The sequence below is a fragment of the Spermophilus citellus genome (genome assembly GCF_964194105.1).
Source record: "Spermophilus citellus genome assembly, chromosome: 3".
Taxonomy (NCBI): domain Eukaryota; kingdom Metazoa; phylum Chordata; class Mammalia; order Rodentia; family Sciuridae; genus Spermophilus; species Spermophilus citellus.
Genome location: NC_138184.1, coordinates 217,317,232 through 217,332,703, shown reverse-complemented (window position 1 = coordinate 217,332,703; position 15,472 = coordinate 217,317,232). Strand labels below are relative to the sequence as shown.

The window sequence follows — 15,472 nt, the reverse complement described above, 5'->3', positions numbered from 1 at the left end:
CTGTCTTCCTTCAGTGGAGCAGGTGTGCCTGAGGTTAAGTCAGTTCTATTTTTATACTTTAAGGACATCTTGAGCTCTAAACTGAATGGAAAATTCAACAAACATCTCCAACCATCTTCCACGGTACCTGAATGGAGAGCAAAAGATAATGATCTACGACTGCTGCTGACAAATGGAAGAATAATTAAGTATGTACAATAGATCAGGTATCAAACAGATAATTTTTGTTAAATTCCCTTTGTTCTTGCGCTGCCTTGTCTATACTGCTGGTGTTGACTATAGTATGGGGAAAGTGTCTCAGTTCTCTGCTCTGTAAATGAAGTGGGAGGGAATACATAGTCTTGCATTATTTCTGATTTGTTTTTTCCCAATGATACAGAGATGAGAGACAGCCCTTTGCAGATCAGAGTCTTTACACAGCAGATAGTGAAAATGAAGAGGATAAGAGAAGGACAAAGAAGACCATTATGAAGACAGACGAGAGTTCAAGAATAGACAGGACAGAAAGTGAAGAATCTCGAAAACCACTTAACAGTACGTTTGCTGTAATAGTCATTTTAAAGTTCTCTTTATTCATATAACAATTGATAAAGAAACTTACTAGTGTTAAAATTCTTAAGTTTGTAATAGGATTGAAAGTGTGTTCCTCATACTGTTCTGAAAAATCAGAAGTATGTCTGAATAGGGAAGTGCTGAATGTGAATATCAATGAGGTATAGTGGCCAGGGATGTATCTGTGAGAGGGTTCGTGTGGGTAAGTGAGACCCATGTCTAGTCAGTTTTAAAGTCACACGAAAGCTCATTTGTTTTATGGATCTTTACATATATAGTTTTAGCATGCATATATGATTGGCTGACCTGAAGCTACTTGGAATCCTTGTTCTGTAGTTTTATTTTATTGCCTCTTGATAGGAAGGCCTCTACTAGGTTGTTAATCGATTATCATCAAATAAAATAGCATTATCAGATGCCAAAGTAATACATCCTTCTCCTTCAGATCTTTTTTTCTTGAATAAAGTCAATTTCTCAACATCTGTCAAGATTTCCATATGCCCTTCTATTTTAAAAAGTAGTAAAAAAAAAATTTGCAGTATTTTAGCACTTGATAAGTAAATGTTCCGGATAATGAGTATTACTTAATGCATGTTGAATATCTCAGATCCTGCTAATTCCATGTAAATTTGGTATATACAGTTGTTGACTTTGCCTTTGTTCACATGCCAGTGAAAAGGCAGCTGATCAACAGGAATGGAAGAAATGGTGCTGTGTGACAGTGCCTCATGGGAGAAACAGACAGTAGGAAAGCCCTGTTTATAATAAATTCACGTCTGTGGGAATGCATTTTAGGGTTCTGAGAATTGTCTTTTTGTTTTCTGTTGAGAGAACTAATGCAAAAGGAGAAGTAAAGGTTTCTTAACAGCTTACTTTAGTTTTGAAGGTTGTTTTCTAGAAAGAAATGTAGTTAATTCACTCAAGTAAGGAATATAAATATTATCATCATCAATAAATACCAGACATTTTAAGAAATACCTCAGTCTGTATCTTGGTTAATTATGGAGAAAGATGGGAGAGATGAGGAGAAAATGAAAGTAGAGAAAAAATAGGCTAGGGCAGGAAAGACCAAGTGGTATTGTGAAGCAAGATAGACTTTGGAAACTACCTGCCACCTTGTTCATAAAGTTCTAATGCTTTTTTTTTTTTTTCTTCCATCCTTTGTCTTCTTCATCAGGGTTTTTTACAAGTGTGAAATCAGAACTCAGGAATAGATCATCAGAATATTCTGACATTTCTGATTCAGAAGACTCTGGAGCTGATTGCACTGCACTGGTATGCTCGAAACCCTGTGGCTTCCGTCGTTTGATGAGAGATAAGCATCCATGGACTTCACCTAGGAGGAAGTCAAATAATAGCCCATCCCAAAGCTTGTCTGTCTGACCTGTGCAAAACAGGGTCTTCCTATAGTTATTTTATACACACATATTCTGTGACTATCCAGCTTTTGTCCAGTTTTGAAAAGGGTTAACAACTTCTCTGCCTATATTATTCTTAGATTGATTGTATTTTTCACAAATATGTTTTATATTTTATTATTCCTTAAAATCCATATAGTGTGTTTTTAAATTTAGGTTGTATGTTACCATAGTTACTGGAGATTTCACTTTTTTTCATATGAAACATTGAAGTAATTCTATGGTAATTAAGATTCTAAAAAAAAAAAGATTCTAACTTTCTCTGGATGGATGAAGTCTTTTTTGATTAGTTTGTACAATCTTGATCAATTTCTTAGATAACTTTGTTTCCATTTAATTATTTATTATCTCAGAAAATTAATTTTACCACTGAAGAGTCCGAAAGTTCAGGCGATGAAAAGAAACAAGAAATAACATCAAATTTTAAGGAGGAATCTAATGGGATGAGGAACTTCCTACAAAAGAGTCAGAAGCCATCTAGAAGTGAAATTCCAATTAAAAGGTGGGCTTGCTGATGGTAGTATTTGTTTTACATTGTGATATAAATGCAATGAAGACTTTTTTTAATTTAAAGTTTTTTTTTAACATATATTTCATCAGAAAACATATTCTTTTCTCTTTGGATGACCTTCTCCTTAGGGAATGTCCTACCTCGACAAGCACAGAGGAAGAAGCTATTCAGGGCATGCTGTCTATGGCAGGGTTGCGCTATTCCACGTGTTTACAAAGGCAGATGCAAAGCACAGACTGTGGTGGTGAGAAGAACTCTCTCCAGGATCCTAACAGCTGCCACAGCAGTAACCATGAAGTTAGGCAGTTGTATCGCTATGATAAACCAGTAGAATATGGTAAGAAACATAAATTATTAAGTCTCTGAAAATATATGATCCCCAATTTAATAGCTCTATAATCCTAGTTTAGGTTAGAGATTGTATGAATAAAGACTATTTGTTACACATCTTTAGTTTGACATGTTGTTAAGAAAATTCATGGGGCTGGAGATGTGGCTCAAGCGGTAGCGCGCTCACCTGGCATGCGTGCGGCCCAGGTTCGATCCTCAGCACCACATATTTTTGAAAAAAAAAAGAAAATTCACTAAAAAATATATATAGTACTGACAGACAAATCATGTAATATGTGAGCATAAGAACACAAAATATGAATGACCCAGGTCTGAGAATTGCATTCACTGGCACAGCTTTGCCTTTGCTCTTGCAAGAATGGAGTTTCCTTTTCACCACTGTTAGGTTGACCAGTTGGAAGGAATGTTTTGGTCTCTTAAATGGTCTGCTTAACTAAAACAGTCAACCTTTTTTTTTCCCTCAGGTTCGATCCTCAGCTCCACATATTTTTGAAAAAAAAAAGAAAATTCACTAAAAAATATATATAGTACTGACAGACAAATCATGTAATATGTGAGCATAAGAACACAAAATATGAATGACCCAGGTCTGAGAATTGCATTCACTGGCACAGCTTTGCCTTTGCTCTTGCAAGACTGGAGTTTCCTTTTCACCACTGTTAGGTTGACCAGTTGGAAGGAATGTTTTGGTCTCTTAAATGGTCTGCTTAACTAAAACAGTCAACCTTTTTTTTTCCTTTTATGAGAGGGAAAACAAGTTTTGAACTGTTTCTAATTGAGGATATTCTTTCTCCTCCTTGAAAAGGAAGAATTAGGAAAGAGTAGACTCAATGGCATGTCAGTGATGCCACCTAGTGTTTTCTTCTCTGTGCCTCCAGAGAAAAATTTTGTTTGCCAAAAAGTCTGAGAAGGATTTGGGAGAACACAGTACTGTATTAAGATTGAATGCCAGTGGTGTTCAGTTCCACATAAGTAAGAGTCAGCCGTGGACCAGGAGCTTGATATTCATTTCATTTATGGGATAGGTAATATTGATCCCATTTTACAGAGAAAAGAAATAAGATTTATTGAAGTTACTTGTTTGTGTGTGGTATTGGGAATTGAACTCAGGGGGTGCTCTACCACTTATTTTAAGATAGGGTCTCACAAAGTTGCCCAGGCTGGCCTTGAACTATTGCCTCAACCTCCCAAGGTTGCTGTGGATATAGCTCAGTGGTGGAGCACTTGTCTAACATGCACGAGGCTCTGGGTTTTATCCCCAGTCCTGACAAAACAAAAAGTAAATGTAGGGCTGGGGATGTGGCTCAAGCGGTAGCACACTCACCTGGCATGCGTGCGGCCCGGGTTCGATCCTCAGCACCACATATAAACAAAGATGTTGTGTCCACTGAAAACTAAAAAATAAATATTAAAATTCTCTCTCTCTCTCTCTCTCTCTCTCTCTCTCTCTCTCCCTCCCTCCCTCCCTCCCTCCTCTCTCTTTAAAAAAAAAAAAACTATAAAAAAAAAAAGTAAATGTAAAACAGACCAAATCTGGAATTACAGGCATGCACCACTGCACCTGCCTTAGTGAACTTATTTTAACTTGCTCATACTTTACATATACATAGATAGCTATTATTCAGAACTATTATAATTTGAACTTAGTATTATCTGATCCCAAAGTCGTTGAAGGTTAAATAGTTTGCCTAAAGTTTATTTAGTAATGGAAAAACTCATATTTAAATCTGGGTTTGTCTGTCCTTCCCTGCTCCATTTTTGTCATCTTATAATCTGATTGGTCCTTTAAAAAGAAAGCTCTTTTTATGGAAATAACTACAAAGTTCAAGCAAACACGTGCCTTTAATTCTGTATGGGAAAACATGCCATTTTTAGAGAGTATATTAACATTTGGTTTTACATCAACAATATGTGGCCATAGGTGTTCTAGCATCTGACATAAAACCTGTCATATAAAGAGTCTTTGAGAGAACTGAAAAAAGTAGTAACAAGTTTAGTTGTAAGCTGATAACTTTTGTTTTTGTTTTGAGAGGGAAAAAGTGTAGTGAAAGTGAAGGTATATGAATAAATGTCCAAAGAATTAACAAAATGGTAAGCTAATTTTTTTCTTTAAAATCAAGTTTGTACAAAGATAATTCAATTAAAACTTCTCCCTAGGATACCATGTCAAGACTGAAGATCAAGACTTGAGGACTTCTTCCTGGGTTAAACAATTTGATAGAACTTCCAGATTTAATCCTCAGGTATATTTCAAGGTTGAAACATTAAAAGGAGATTTAAAATCATCATTATTTTGATTTCTAAAACTGTACCTGGTTATTAACTACTACCTCTAGGAAGCCAAAGAATGGCAGTTACATGCACATTTGAACAACTGTCCATTTTTAGAGATTCTGCTGTGATGCCTGATGCTTCAAGGCTTAAAGACAGAATGTGATATGTGATATGGAAAAGAGTAACTTTTTCAAGAAAGAGTTGAAACCGTTGGTAGTGGTTGGCAAACTGTAAGGTTTTATCTGGTTAGAGTGAAAAATGAGGAAAAGAGCATCTCTTTTTCATCTCTGATATTGTCTCTTAAACATTTTGATACTAAATTTCTTTCAGGATTTGATGAAAGTTACAGATTATCTTTCCCAAAAAAATATTTAATTGACTTTTGCTTACATTTGCTAAATGATGTGTGCTGCCATCACCAAATCTCCATTGACTACAAATTAAAAACCTCTGCTCTAAGACAGAAACTAGATGTTTTAGGATCTCAGCATATTTGTGCTTATACCATATAGAATGAACCCCAAACAGCATTAAAACAAACAAACAACAACAACAACAACTACAACTACAAAAAAAACAAACAAACTAAACCTACATTAACACCAAACAAAGAACATGATAAGACCTTTTGTTGTGAGCCTTAGAAAATGGCAGCCAGAGAAAGAATCAGTGTTATCATGAAGTGGAGTGGGGCCCCTAAAACTCCCCAACCCCAATCATACTTAAGAAGGAAAGTAAATCAAGCAAATGCAGAAATACTGTCATTTCTCTCTTGTCTAAAAAAAACACTTTGAGGGGAATGGTGAGAGGAGGGGAGCTGAGTAGGCAGTTTAAGAAAAAGCGAAAGGAGACTCTCATGAATAAAGATTAGTGTTGTACTGATAGACCTCAGCAGGACTGGAAGTGTCTTCCAGAGCCTTGGGTTGAGTTGGAGGTGTGAATTTAAACTCTCCTAGGGGGAGATGTATGTGTGTGCACAGAAAAGGCAGTAAGACTCTGCCTCCATGAATTCAATATTTTTGATATCTGAGTAGTGGAATTATGGGTGGTTTTCTTTTCTTGGCTTGGCTTATCTGGATTTTCTAAATTTTAGTACTTTTGCAATAAGAAAAAGTCAGGTTTTTTGTGGCAATGTTTTTTTGTGGTGCTGGGCCTTGCACATGCAAGGCAAGTGCTGTACCCCAAGTTTTTTGTTGTTATTGTTGTTAAAAAAAAAAAAAAAAAGTCTTTGTGTAATCTAGTTCTTTGAGCAGACGGATATGCTCCAGAGTCAAAGATCAAGTAAGAAATTTCTTACCGGTTACAATTCACTTTTTCAGTGTGTGATTTTGTAGTGGATTTTGTAGTGGCTGGATATACAGTTTGTTACTTACTAACATCAGAGGGATTTAGAATTAAAAATAAGCTATTAAAAATTAAAAGTAAGCTATTATTTAAATCTGGCTTTTGTGTTTTGTATTGTCTTTGAAAATAAATGAAGAAGCAGAGGGCATATGATTAGCAAGATCACAGTAGAGCAAATCAAATTTCTTTTGTCTATAATCTAGAGAGATATTACAATGGCATGTCAAATTATAGGATTATGGTCTAGAATATTTGTTAGACTAATTTACAGCAATTCTGTATTTAATACTACTACTTTTGAAACTTATTTGATCAATGCAGAGTCAGATCAAATGTTTTTCACATTTCTTTCATACACATGTGTGCATAATTAAAGCTAGTTTCTGAAACATCACACTGCAGGGTACTCATCAAGGCCAGTCTGTTCCTTTCTCCAGCTGGTCATGATCTTCTTAGTTAATTTCAAGACTCATTAGTTAGTAGTGTCTCCCTGCTTGAAGATTTAACTCAATAGTCTTGAGAGACTGAAAGAGGAATTATAGTCAAATAAAAAACAGGCTTAGGGTTCTGGAATTAGGGATTTTTCTAGCAAACAAATACAGTGTAGATGAACCTTACAGAAGTTAAAGTCCTTTTTTTTTGGTGGTACTGGGTATTGAACTCAGGCACTCAAAGTTAAGTTCCAAAAATATAGCACATTACATCATGAGAGTTTTGTGGAAGCTGTGATGTGCTAAGGAAATGGTTGGGTCTCTGTGTCCCATCTTGTATCCCCCATGGCTCATGGAATGGCAGCAGACACCTCTGTTATTCCCCCCCCCCCCCTTCTTGACTTAGTTATAATGCAACTTTAAGACCTGGATTCTTCTGAACTATTAGATTTATTATGGATGGGATGACCATCATGAAGGGTGGTCATCTGTAGCTAATACATTAAGAAAACTAACATTTAATAGTTTGTTTCTTTTCTCTCTTAACTTTGCTAATGTAGAGTTTGAATACCTCACTTATCATAAACCCTAAAAATTCAGCTTTGTTTCCTTTTTTTTTCAGGACCTAAGCAGAAGCCAGAAATGCAACAAAAAGGAAGGTTCATCAGAAACCAGTCAGAAGGTGCAAAGTAGGAATTATATGGAGAGCAGTGGCTCAGGTCTTCAGAATGGAAAGTACATGCAGAATTCCAGCTTGCTTTCAGGGGCATGCCAGATGAGTAATGGCAGCCTAAGCCCAGAAAGGCCAGTTGGTGAAACTTCCTTTTCAGTGCCCCTTCACCCCACCAAGAGACCTGCATCAAATCCACCACCTATCAGCAACCAGGCAACAAAAGGTAAATTTTAAATATTTGCAGATTAAGTATATTTCTGACTGTGTTTGGCAGTAATGGCATCATTACTTCATTCAAGATGCTCACTATCTCATGAATTTTGACAGCTCTATAATAGTATGCTCAAGCTACTGTGGGAACAAAGAAGGAAGTTACCTGGCCAACCCTGAAGATCAGGAGGAGAGGCAGATCCTAAAAGTAGATGATAAGAAGTTAACCAAGCTGAATTGGGGAATAGATAGAATAGACAGAAAGGAAGGCTGAGGAGAGAGCATGACCTAAGGTACCCAAGAAAGAACAGTTTGTGAGGTTTCGGTGAAATTGCAGTACATTTTGTAGCTGAAAACCATAGTTTGTTTAGAAAGAGGTTAGTCTTTACCCCAGCATGATGAGGGGGAAGAGTTTTAAACAGTGTAAGTCCATGGATTGGAGTCGTGGCTGAGTGGTAAAGCACTTGCATAGCACGCATGAGCCACTGGGTTCCATCCCCGACACCACATTAAAAAAAAAAAACAAAAAAAAAAAACAGTTGAAGTCCAAAAGTGTGGCTTGGTGTAGTCAAATGCCTAATGGGCTTGCTTACTGTAAAATTCTCTTTAAGTCTTTCTGTGCTGTCTGGTGAGTATGCTTTTCATTGTTGTTGCTGTTTTATAGGTAAACGTCCTAAAAAAGGAATGGCAACAGCCAAACAACGTCTTGGAAAGATCCTTAAGTTGAACAGAAATGGCCATGCACGTTTCTTTGTGTGACAGAGCCACTGTTGCAGCCACTCTTCACTTTGGAGACCAGTCTTGGGGTGCAGAAGCCTGGAGCTTCCACCACCCCCTGCCTGGAACATTTGCGTGTACAGTAAGAACACTGCCCGAAGAACAGAATGAACCTGATGCTGCATTTTCACTGTGCCACACCCACTCAGCAATAACCCTTTGGACTTGGTGGGGGAGAGGAAGAAGGAGGGTAGAACCTTAAAAAGAGACCTTGAACTGGAAAGGGTCTCTTGTCAGGGCTTGAATTTCATTTTGTTGTTGGTAGTGTCTTGATTTATTTTCAGTAGTAGGGTAAAGAATTATCAATAATTTATTTAACAGATTTTTTTAAAGTTAACAGCTTTTAAATTCTTTCTTTTTTAAAGCTATTTATTTGGAAGATTTCTGGAGAAATATCTCACTAATTTAGATTTAAGAATGTGAAGGTTTTTAAATTATTTTTGATAGTGTGTGTGTTACATGTGGGAAAGAGCCACAGTAACAGTAACTAGTCTGGACTCTTAAATTTGATATTCAGGTTAAAGTCTTAAACAGGGATTTGATGCATTAATTATTTTAAATTAAGATGTATATGAAAATCATTTTATTTTATATATTTCATGTGTTTTTTATAAGCTATTAGCTTCGCTTTTGCTAACATTCAAGGTGCATACTGTTATCCAGGTTGATTCCCTTATACCCCACCTTCCCTCTGCACCCCCCTGTCATTTTGTGATGACTCTTTAAGACTCTTCTCTTTGCAGGGAAATACTTCCATAGCCAATGTGTAAGAACTTCATAAAAGATCCCTCATTTCTCATTTCCTTTGTGGTTTTCTTCTAAATATAAAGAACTAGGCTTCTTATGTTTTCATTTCTGCTGATGATATCTGGGTCCCAAAGAGAACAGCTTTAATATCTTTTTCCTACTTGTGCGGAAAGTATTATAAGTTTGGTTAAATAGTCATGTTTGTATTTTTTCCAAATACATTTGTAACTACAGAGGGCCTTCTTCCTACTGTCGGTGTTGGAGGACAGGGCCAACGCCTGCTGCAAGGTTATATCTCATGATGCTTTTATTCTTTACACCTAATTTGTTGAAAAGTATGAATTGATGTAGGATATACAAATCTGCATAATAAGCCGTAATATAATAGGATTATACTATATTAAGTTGTATAGATGCAAGCATGTTGGAGTAGATCGTGTGTGTGTGTGTGTGTGTGTGTGTGTGTGTTTGTGTTTACTTTTTCTTAACCTTGTGCATAATTATTTCATATATGGATTTGGAGTAAAATGGGTGCTTCTTTTTGCAGTTTCTTCCATATATCTTAACTTGACCAGTGTATACTTAGGTTAACTATCTGGTTGAACTTTAAGGTAATCATTTATCTCCTTTATGTACAATTTTTACTAAATATTAGTTTTCAGTTGCTTATCAGAGTTTCTGGTTTCCCTTCCCCACCCCCACCCCCACACCCACCCATGGTATAAAAATAAATGATTGCTAGGGGTGAAGTGGAACTATTCCTAAGTCTGACAATATAGCATTCTACAAATTTCTACAAAGACAATATAGGCAAATAGGCTGGAATTTATTTTTATGGAGAAGAAATATGGCCATACTATGGATTTGTCTTTTTTTTTTTATATATAAGCAAGGTAGCAGGACTTTTCCTTCTGTATTAAGTATCACTTAAGTTATTAAGAAAAAAACTATACCATTATCTTTCATGGTTGCATTCAAATATGTATTTCCAAAGAGAAATATTTCTTACTCTGTCTCCATTCCAGTATTTCATGAGATAACTATGAAATAACTTCTGAGTTGGCCTTTTTGGTCCAGAGTGTCTGGGCCAGAGTCTGAATCTTATCTGGTTGTCAGGAAAATAATTTTTATGGAAATCCTTAAAATTTGTAAACAACCTACTTAAAACCCTGTCTGTAGTATACCTAACTAGTGGAGAGATGGCTGTAGTCAACCATTGGCTGGTCATCATATATCAAGATGCAAAAATCTGGGTTTGATTGATTCTCTCACCTTCCTCCACAGTATATCTCTATATACTTGTGTGTCTTGGTTTTTTGTAGACCCTGTTTTGATGTTATAGTATACATATTTTTATTTTGGTTTAAGAAATAGGACTATAATTTCTTTTTCCAGTTACATCATGATCTGGATTTTTTTCTTTATAATTTTCACAACTTATTTTTAATTACTTTTTTCTTTAGCCGTAAAAATTGAGAAAAAAACATAATTTATTTTTAAAGAACAAAAATCGTGGCCACTATCCACCCTGTGTCCTTAGATCAATAAACACTAATTCTGATTAGCAAATATGTAGAATTTTTAAGTGAAAGTACTGTGGATTTGTTTTTTGGCAGTTTTAGCTCACTAACTGGCTAAGTTCCAAAACTTTAATCAAGGTCATATAACCACTATAAGAGAATACATGTATCTTTTTTTTCTGAATTGGTAAAAATTCAGCCACCCATCCAGGGACTTTTCTAATCAAACCTCTTATAAAGTTACTGCTATGATGCATTCCTTTATCTCTTGGAACTGACTGAACTTTGAGGTAATGACTGCCGGTTTCTGGGCTCAACAGTAACACAAGTAACCTTTAGTGTTTCCCTTAGTTTTGTTTATGATCAGTATACCACAGTTTAGACAGGAAGACAGCATTTAGTTAGTTGTAAGCAAATACAAATATGTAAAATCAAGAATTAGTGATTTAATGTATGCAACTTAACAGTAGTATTTTTTCTATATTGATAGTAATTTTCCTATATTGATTCTTAACTTGGGATCCACTGTACTGTAATTCACATCATCACACAATGTTATGCTCCCCAGTACTGACGAGTGATATAAACAATACAAAGCTGGCAGTTTATAGTAATCCAGTGTCTTAGGAATACATTTGAACTTCATAAGTATCAGTTCATTTCTGAAGCATACAAAATTGAACATTCAGACTGAAATCATAAACTCAGAGAGGAAACAAGCTCATCTTTATCACTAGTTAAATACTTAACTTGAATGTTCTATTTTTAACAACCCTAATTATTGCCTTTTCATTGTACTCTACTGTATGTTTTCATATGGGATCAGCAGGTATTTATCAAACATTTACTGTGTGCCTCGCACTATTTAGTATGGTAGGGTAATGTCAACTTGCAGTTGTAGTCTTTGCCCAAGAAATTCTCCAGGAACTTAGCAGTACTGTTTTCACTTTTAGGCAAACTTCAGCAAAAGAGGGCCCATTCATTAAAAAAAAAAAGTAGCTTATCTCTATTAGTTTCAATTGAGATATCCCACTGTAGAAGTAAAATCGGCCTGAGTTCTTTAAGAAACATTTCAAAAGTTAGTTAATAATGTTGGTAACATAAAGATGTGAAATGATGTGGAAGAAAGCAAAAGGTCCTGAGTTTTAGACCGGTCTAAGTTCTGCTTCTGATGTGTCAGCTCTTGACCTTAAATAAGTCACTTAGTTGTCTTATTTGTAAATTTGGATGAAAATGCTTATTATAATAATTACTGAAGAAAAACATTCCTTAATCTATTAATACTTCATATTTACAGAGAATTGATCATTATTTAAGTTACAACTCGTAATGAATGCATCTTTATATACATTTTTAAATGAAAACTGTTGTTTCTTATCAAATATATGCTATCTAAAAAAATCCGAAGATTCTCTAACAAGGTGCTGAATTACAGTTAGATCCTGTGCTTGAAGTGAAAGAAAAAGAGGTGACCTAGTTTATGGATAGGAAAGTGAGAGAGTTTATTCTCAAGTTCATGAAGATGATGTAAAATGATTAAAAGATACCTTTAGATTTTAGTACTGCTTTCCAGATTTGGCATACTTTTGAGGTACTGGAGAAAAATGGAATAAATTATGGAATTAAAATTATTTAGCAACTACCCTTGGGACTGGTAGAAAGACATAAGGTGGTTAGAAAGACGGAACTCCTCAGACAGCTGCAGGTTGGGTGACAGTTGCCTGGGTAAAAAAAGAAATCTTTGGAGTAGTGCAGGAAAGGAGACTGACTATGTCTTCTACAGAAAATAATCTGCTTGTTTCAAAAGATGCTCTCTAAAGTGGTAAGGCTACTTTGGAGAGTTGATGGGAATGATTGCATGGCCCAGTATGCTACTGCTAGAAGTAACTGTTACAACAAATAAGCATTTTTAGTTTTTGCATGGGAGAGACAAGGGCTTTCATAATATAAACATCTTTCAGAAATTCATCTTTCTCATTAAATATTGACTAATTTCTCCTTATATACAGAAAAGCTCTTGCCTAGTTTGTGCAAGGCCCTTGTTTAGATCCCCTGCACTTCAAAAGAGAGAGAAGCGAAGTCTCCCTATTCCTTTCCTGATGTCCTACACCTTCATCCAAAGTGATCTTGAGGGTGAGCATCATGTATCTTTAGCCTAGGAAAGCCAGTGAAAAAAGGAGACAAATGTACATCTGATAGGGCAGTGATTTGCTTGGGGACACAGGGTGAATCTGCTTGGGATCTATAGAATAAAACCTTGCTTCCTAAAACAGCACCTGTTCTGTGACACTGCAGCCTCTGCTTGCCTTGCCGTAGATGATGTTCATATGCTTGAGGTCAGATGGAAAGGAAGGGGAGAAATTACTATACTTATTACTAAATTGCTGTTGAGTGTAATGTCAGCTTAGTACTATAGCCTTACTAAAAACCCTTCCCTTATTTTAAGTTATTTCTCAGTGAGCATGCCATAAGTCAAAGAAATACTTGATATTACATAAACAGTTTTAAGATCATCCAGAACAAATGCATATTTCCAAAGCAGTTAACTTATTGTGATGGACTGGTTTTATTCCTCTGTAGAAATTTTTCCTTCTTTAATTGGGAGGAGAAAATAATACTGAGTTGAGAGACCCTTAGATTCTCCCTCTTGCCTTTGGTGCCCCTTCTTGTGTCTTAAGACTTTGTCTTAACAAGTGCAACATTACATTTTTGTTAAAACCTTTTAAAAACTGTATTCAATGATTCTTCCAACGAGTTTATCTGCTCTGCACTATTTCACTAATAAACCCTGGCTACCACGTAGCCCTTGACCTCCAAGTAGTTTACCTATGCAAAACCCATGACCTTCTGAATTCACTTTTCTTTATTTCAGAAAGCACTCATAAACAGAACTTCCTTTAAAAAACAAACAAACAAACTTATTTTCAACCAGTTTTATTTTGGCCATTTCTTTTCCAAAATATAAGCTATTTCCCCCTAAGGTTTTTCACCAAAACAATGGTCATTAAGTGCTAGGATATATAATATTTTGCAGTAATAAAATAACCCAGGCATACTCTTATATTTATTTGGTGGATTTTGGTTGGTAAAAATTACCAGCATTAAATGTAATATATAATGAGGAGTTGATTCCTTGTCTAGAATCATTTCTTCCCTCTAAGATTCAAAAGTAACGTTTTATTTTTTACAAAGCATACATATAACTTCCACACTATAGTCAGGGACCTGAGGTGTAACTTAACTAAGTGAATCCCAAGGTTATTTTATCTTGTAAAAGAAACCTAAACCAAACTAAGGGCCTTACAGTTTATGGTTAGACTGAATCAAAAGCTACAGCCTCAGTTTTTCCACAAACAGCTTCTGGCTGCAAAGCACGTCGTGCAGTTATTAGGCATGGAGTAGCACCGATCAGGAAACGCACGAGCATCTTTGCAGACTGTATTTCCTTCGGAAAAGACTTTTCTACTTTTAATATAAATTAAGCCATAACAGTTTTATGCTGTGGAAAGAGGGTGAAAAGGTTCATTTTAAGAGATTATATAGTATGAATTTTCACATTTACTGTGAAATGTCTAACTTTACCAGTGCTTCAGCAAGTTTTCTTTTGGGGGGATGTTGGAGGGTGGTGATGGGGAGGGGTAGTATTGGTTTTGGGGGTTTTAACTCTGTGAAATTTGAAAAGGGGACAGTTGTTGGCTATGGTACTTACTAGTTTTGTAGTAATGTTTTGCTAGCCTGACTGACTTTCCTTACTGGTTTTTATGTCTGCGGTCCCAGGTGACTGTTACCCTTCTTGTTTCGAGTGTCTGCGGAGTAGTGTCTTGTCTATGTGTGTAGGCAGCCAGTGTGTGTGCACATGTGTGTCCTTGGAATACAGAAGCACACTGTGTGACAGTGAAACGGGGTGTGGCTGGGGAGTGGGATGTGGAAGCTTTAAGAGCATTTTTTTTCGATTCATAACAGTATTTCCCATCTTTTGCCTGCAGGCAGGGAAAGTGTACAGTATTTATTTTGTTTCTGTTTTACTCTGAATTTGTAAGTCTTTAAGTAGCTTACATTGATTATTATAGGGGAAGCAGTGACTTGTTTAAAGTTGTATTTGGTATTCTTACTTTCCAATTTCTGTATTTTAAAATATTAAAATTAAAATTGTATTACTTCTGTTTTGATTTTTTTAGCACTCAGTGTATTTTTTGCTCATTTTGTTTGAAAGTATAAATTTCAAAAGTTGTGTAAAATATGTCTCTGAAAGAAAAAAAAAATCCAAATTCTATATCCAATTATGACTTTCTATTCCCTTTTTCTTATTTAAATCTCAGGAAATTATTTAAGAATGTGAAAAACTGTTCCTTACTTTCTCTGAAAATTTAAATGCGAAAAATAATGTGTTTTATTATTTTAGTAGATGTTTTTCTGGAGAAGTGTGATGGCTGAAAGATGAGGCTGAGATACAGTCATGGATGTGGGTGTTTATGGATGAACACTTCTGAGCACTCATTGTCCCCAACCTGGGTACCTGTAGTGTACCATGCACTGCTCTAGCACTTGTGAGCATAACAAGCCCAAGCCTTGTGTGAAATGGAAATGGCAAAGGATAACCAGGAGCCATGGTAGCCTGGCTGTCTCACGAAGGGGAGAGGGTAAGTGTAGGTGCAATGAGGAGG

At 35.8% G+C, this 15,472-nt stretch overlaps 1 protein-coding gene across 1 annotated transcript in view; it reads left to right on the top strand.

Moving 5' to 3' along the window:
• KDM7A (lysine demethylase 7A) overlaps positions 1-14,965 on the top strand; it is an 84,625-nt gene extending 69,660 nt beyond the window's left edge. The window contains exons 13-20 of the mRNA XM_081287463.1: positions 64-188; positions 380-534; positions 1,730-1,827; positions 2,324-2,472; positions 2,610-2,818; positions 4,990-5,075; positions 7,504-7,777; positions 8,429-14,965. Coding sequence (XP_081143589.1) covers positions 64-188; positions 380-534; positions 1,730-1,827; positions 2,324-2,472; positions 2,610-2,818; positions 4,990-5,075; positions 7,504-7,777; positions 8,429-8,523 — 1,191 coding nt within the window. The 3' untranslated portion in view covers positions 8,524-14,965. The remainder of the gene's footprint in view (positions 1-63; positions 189-379; positions 535-1,729; positions 1,828-2,323; positions 2,473-2,609; positions 2,819-4,989; positions 5,076-7,503; positions 7,778-8,428) is intronic.
• Positions 14,966-15,472: the final 507 nt, after the last annotated feature.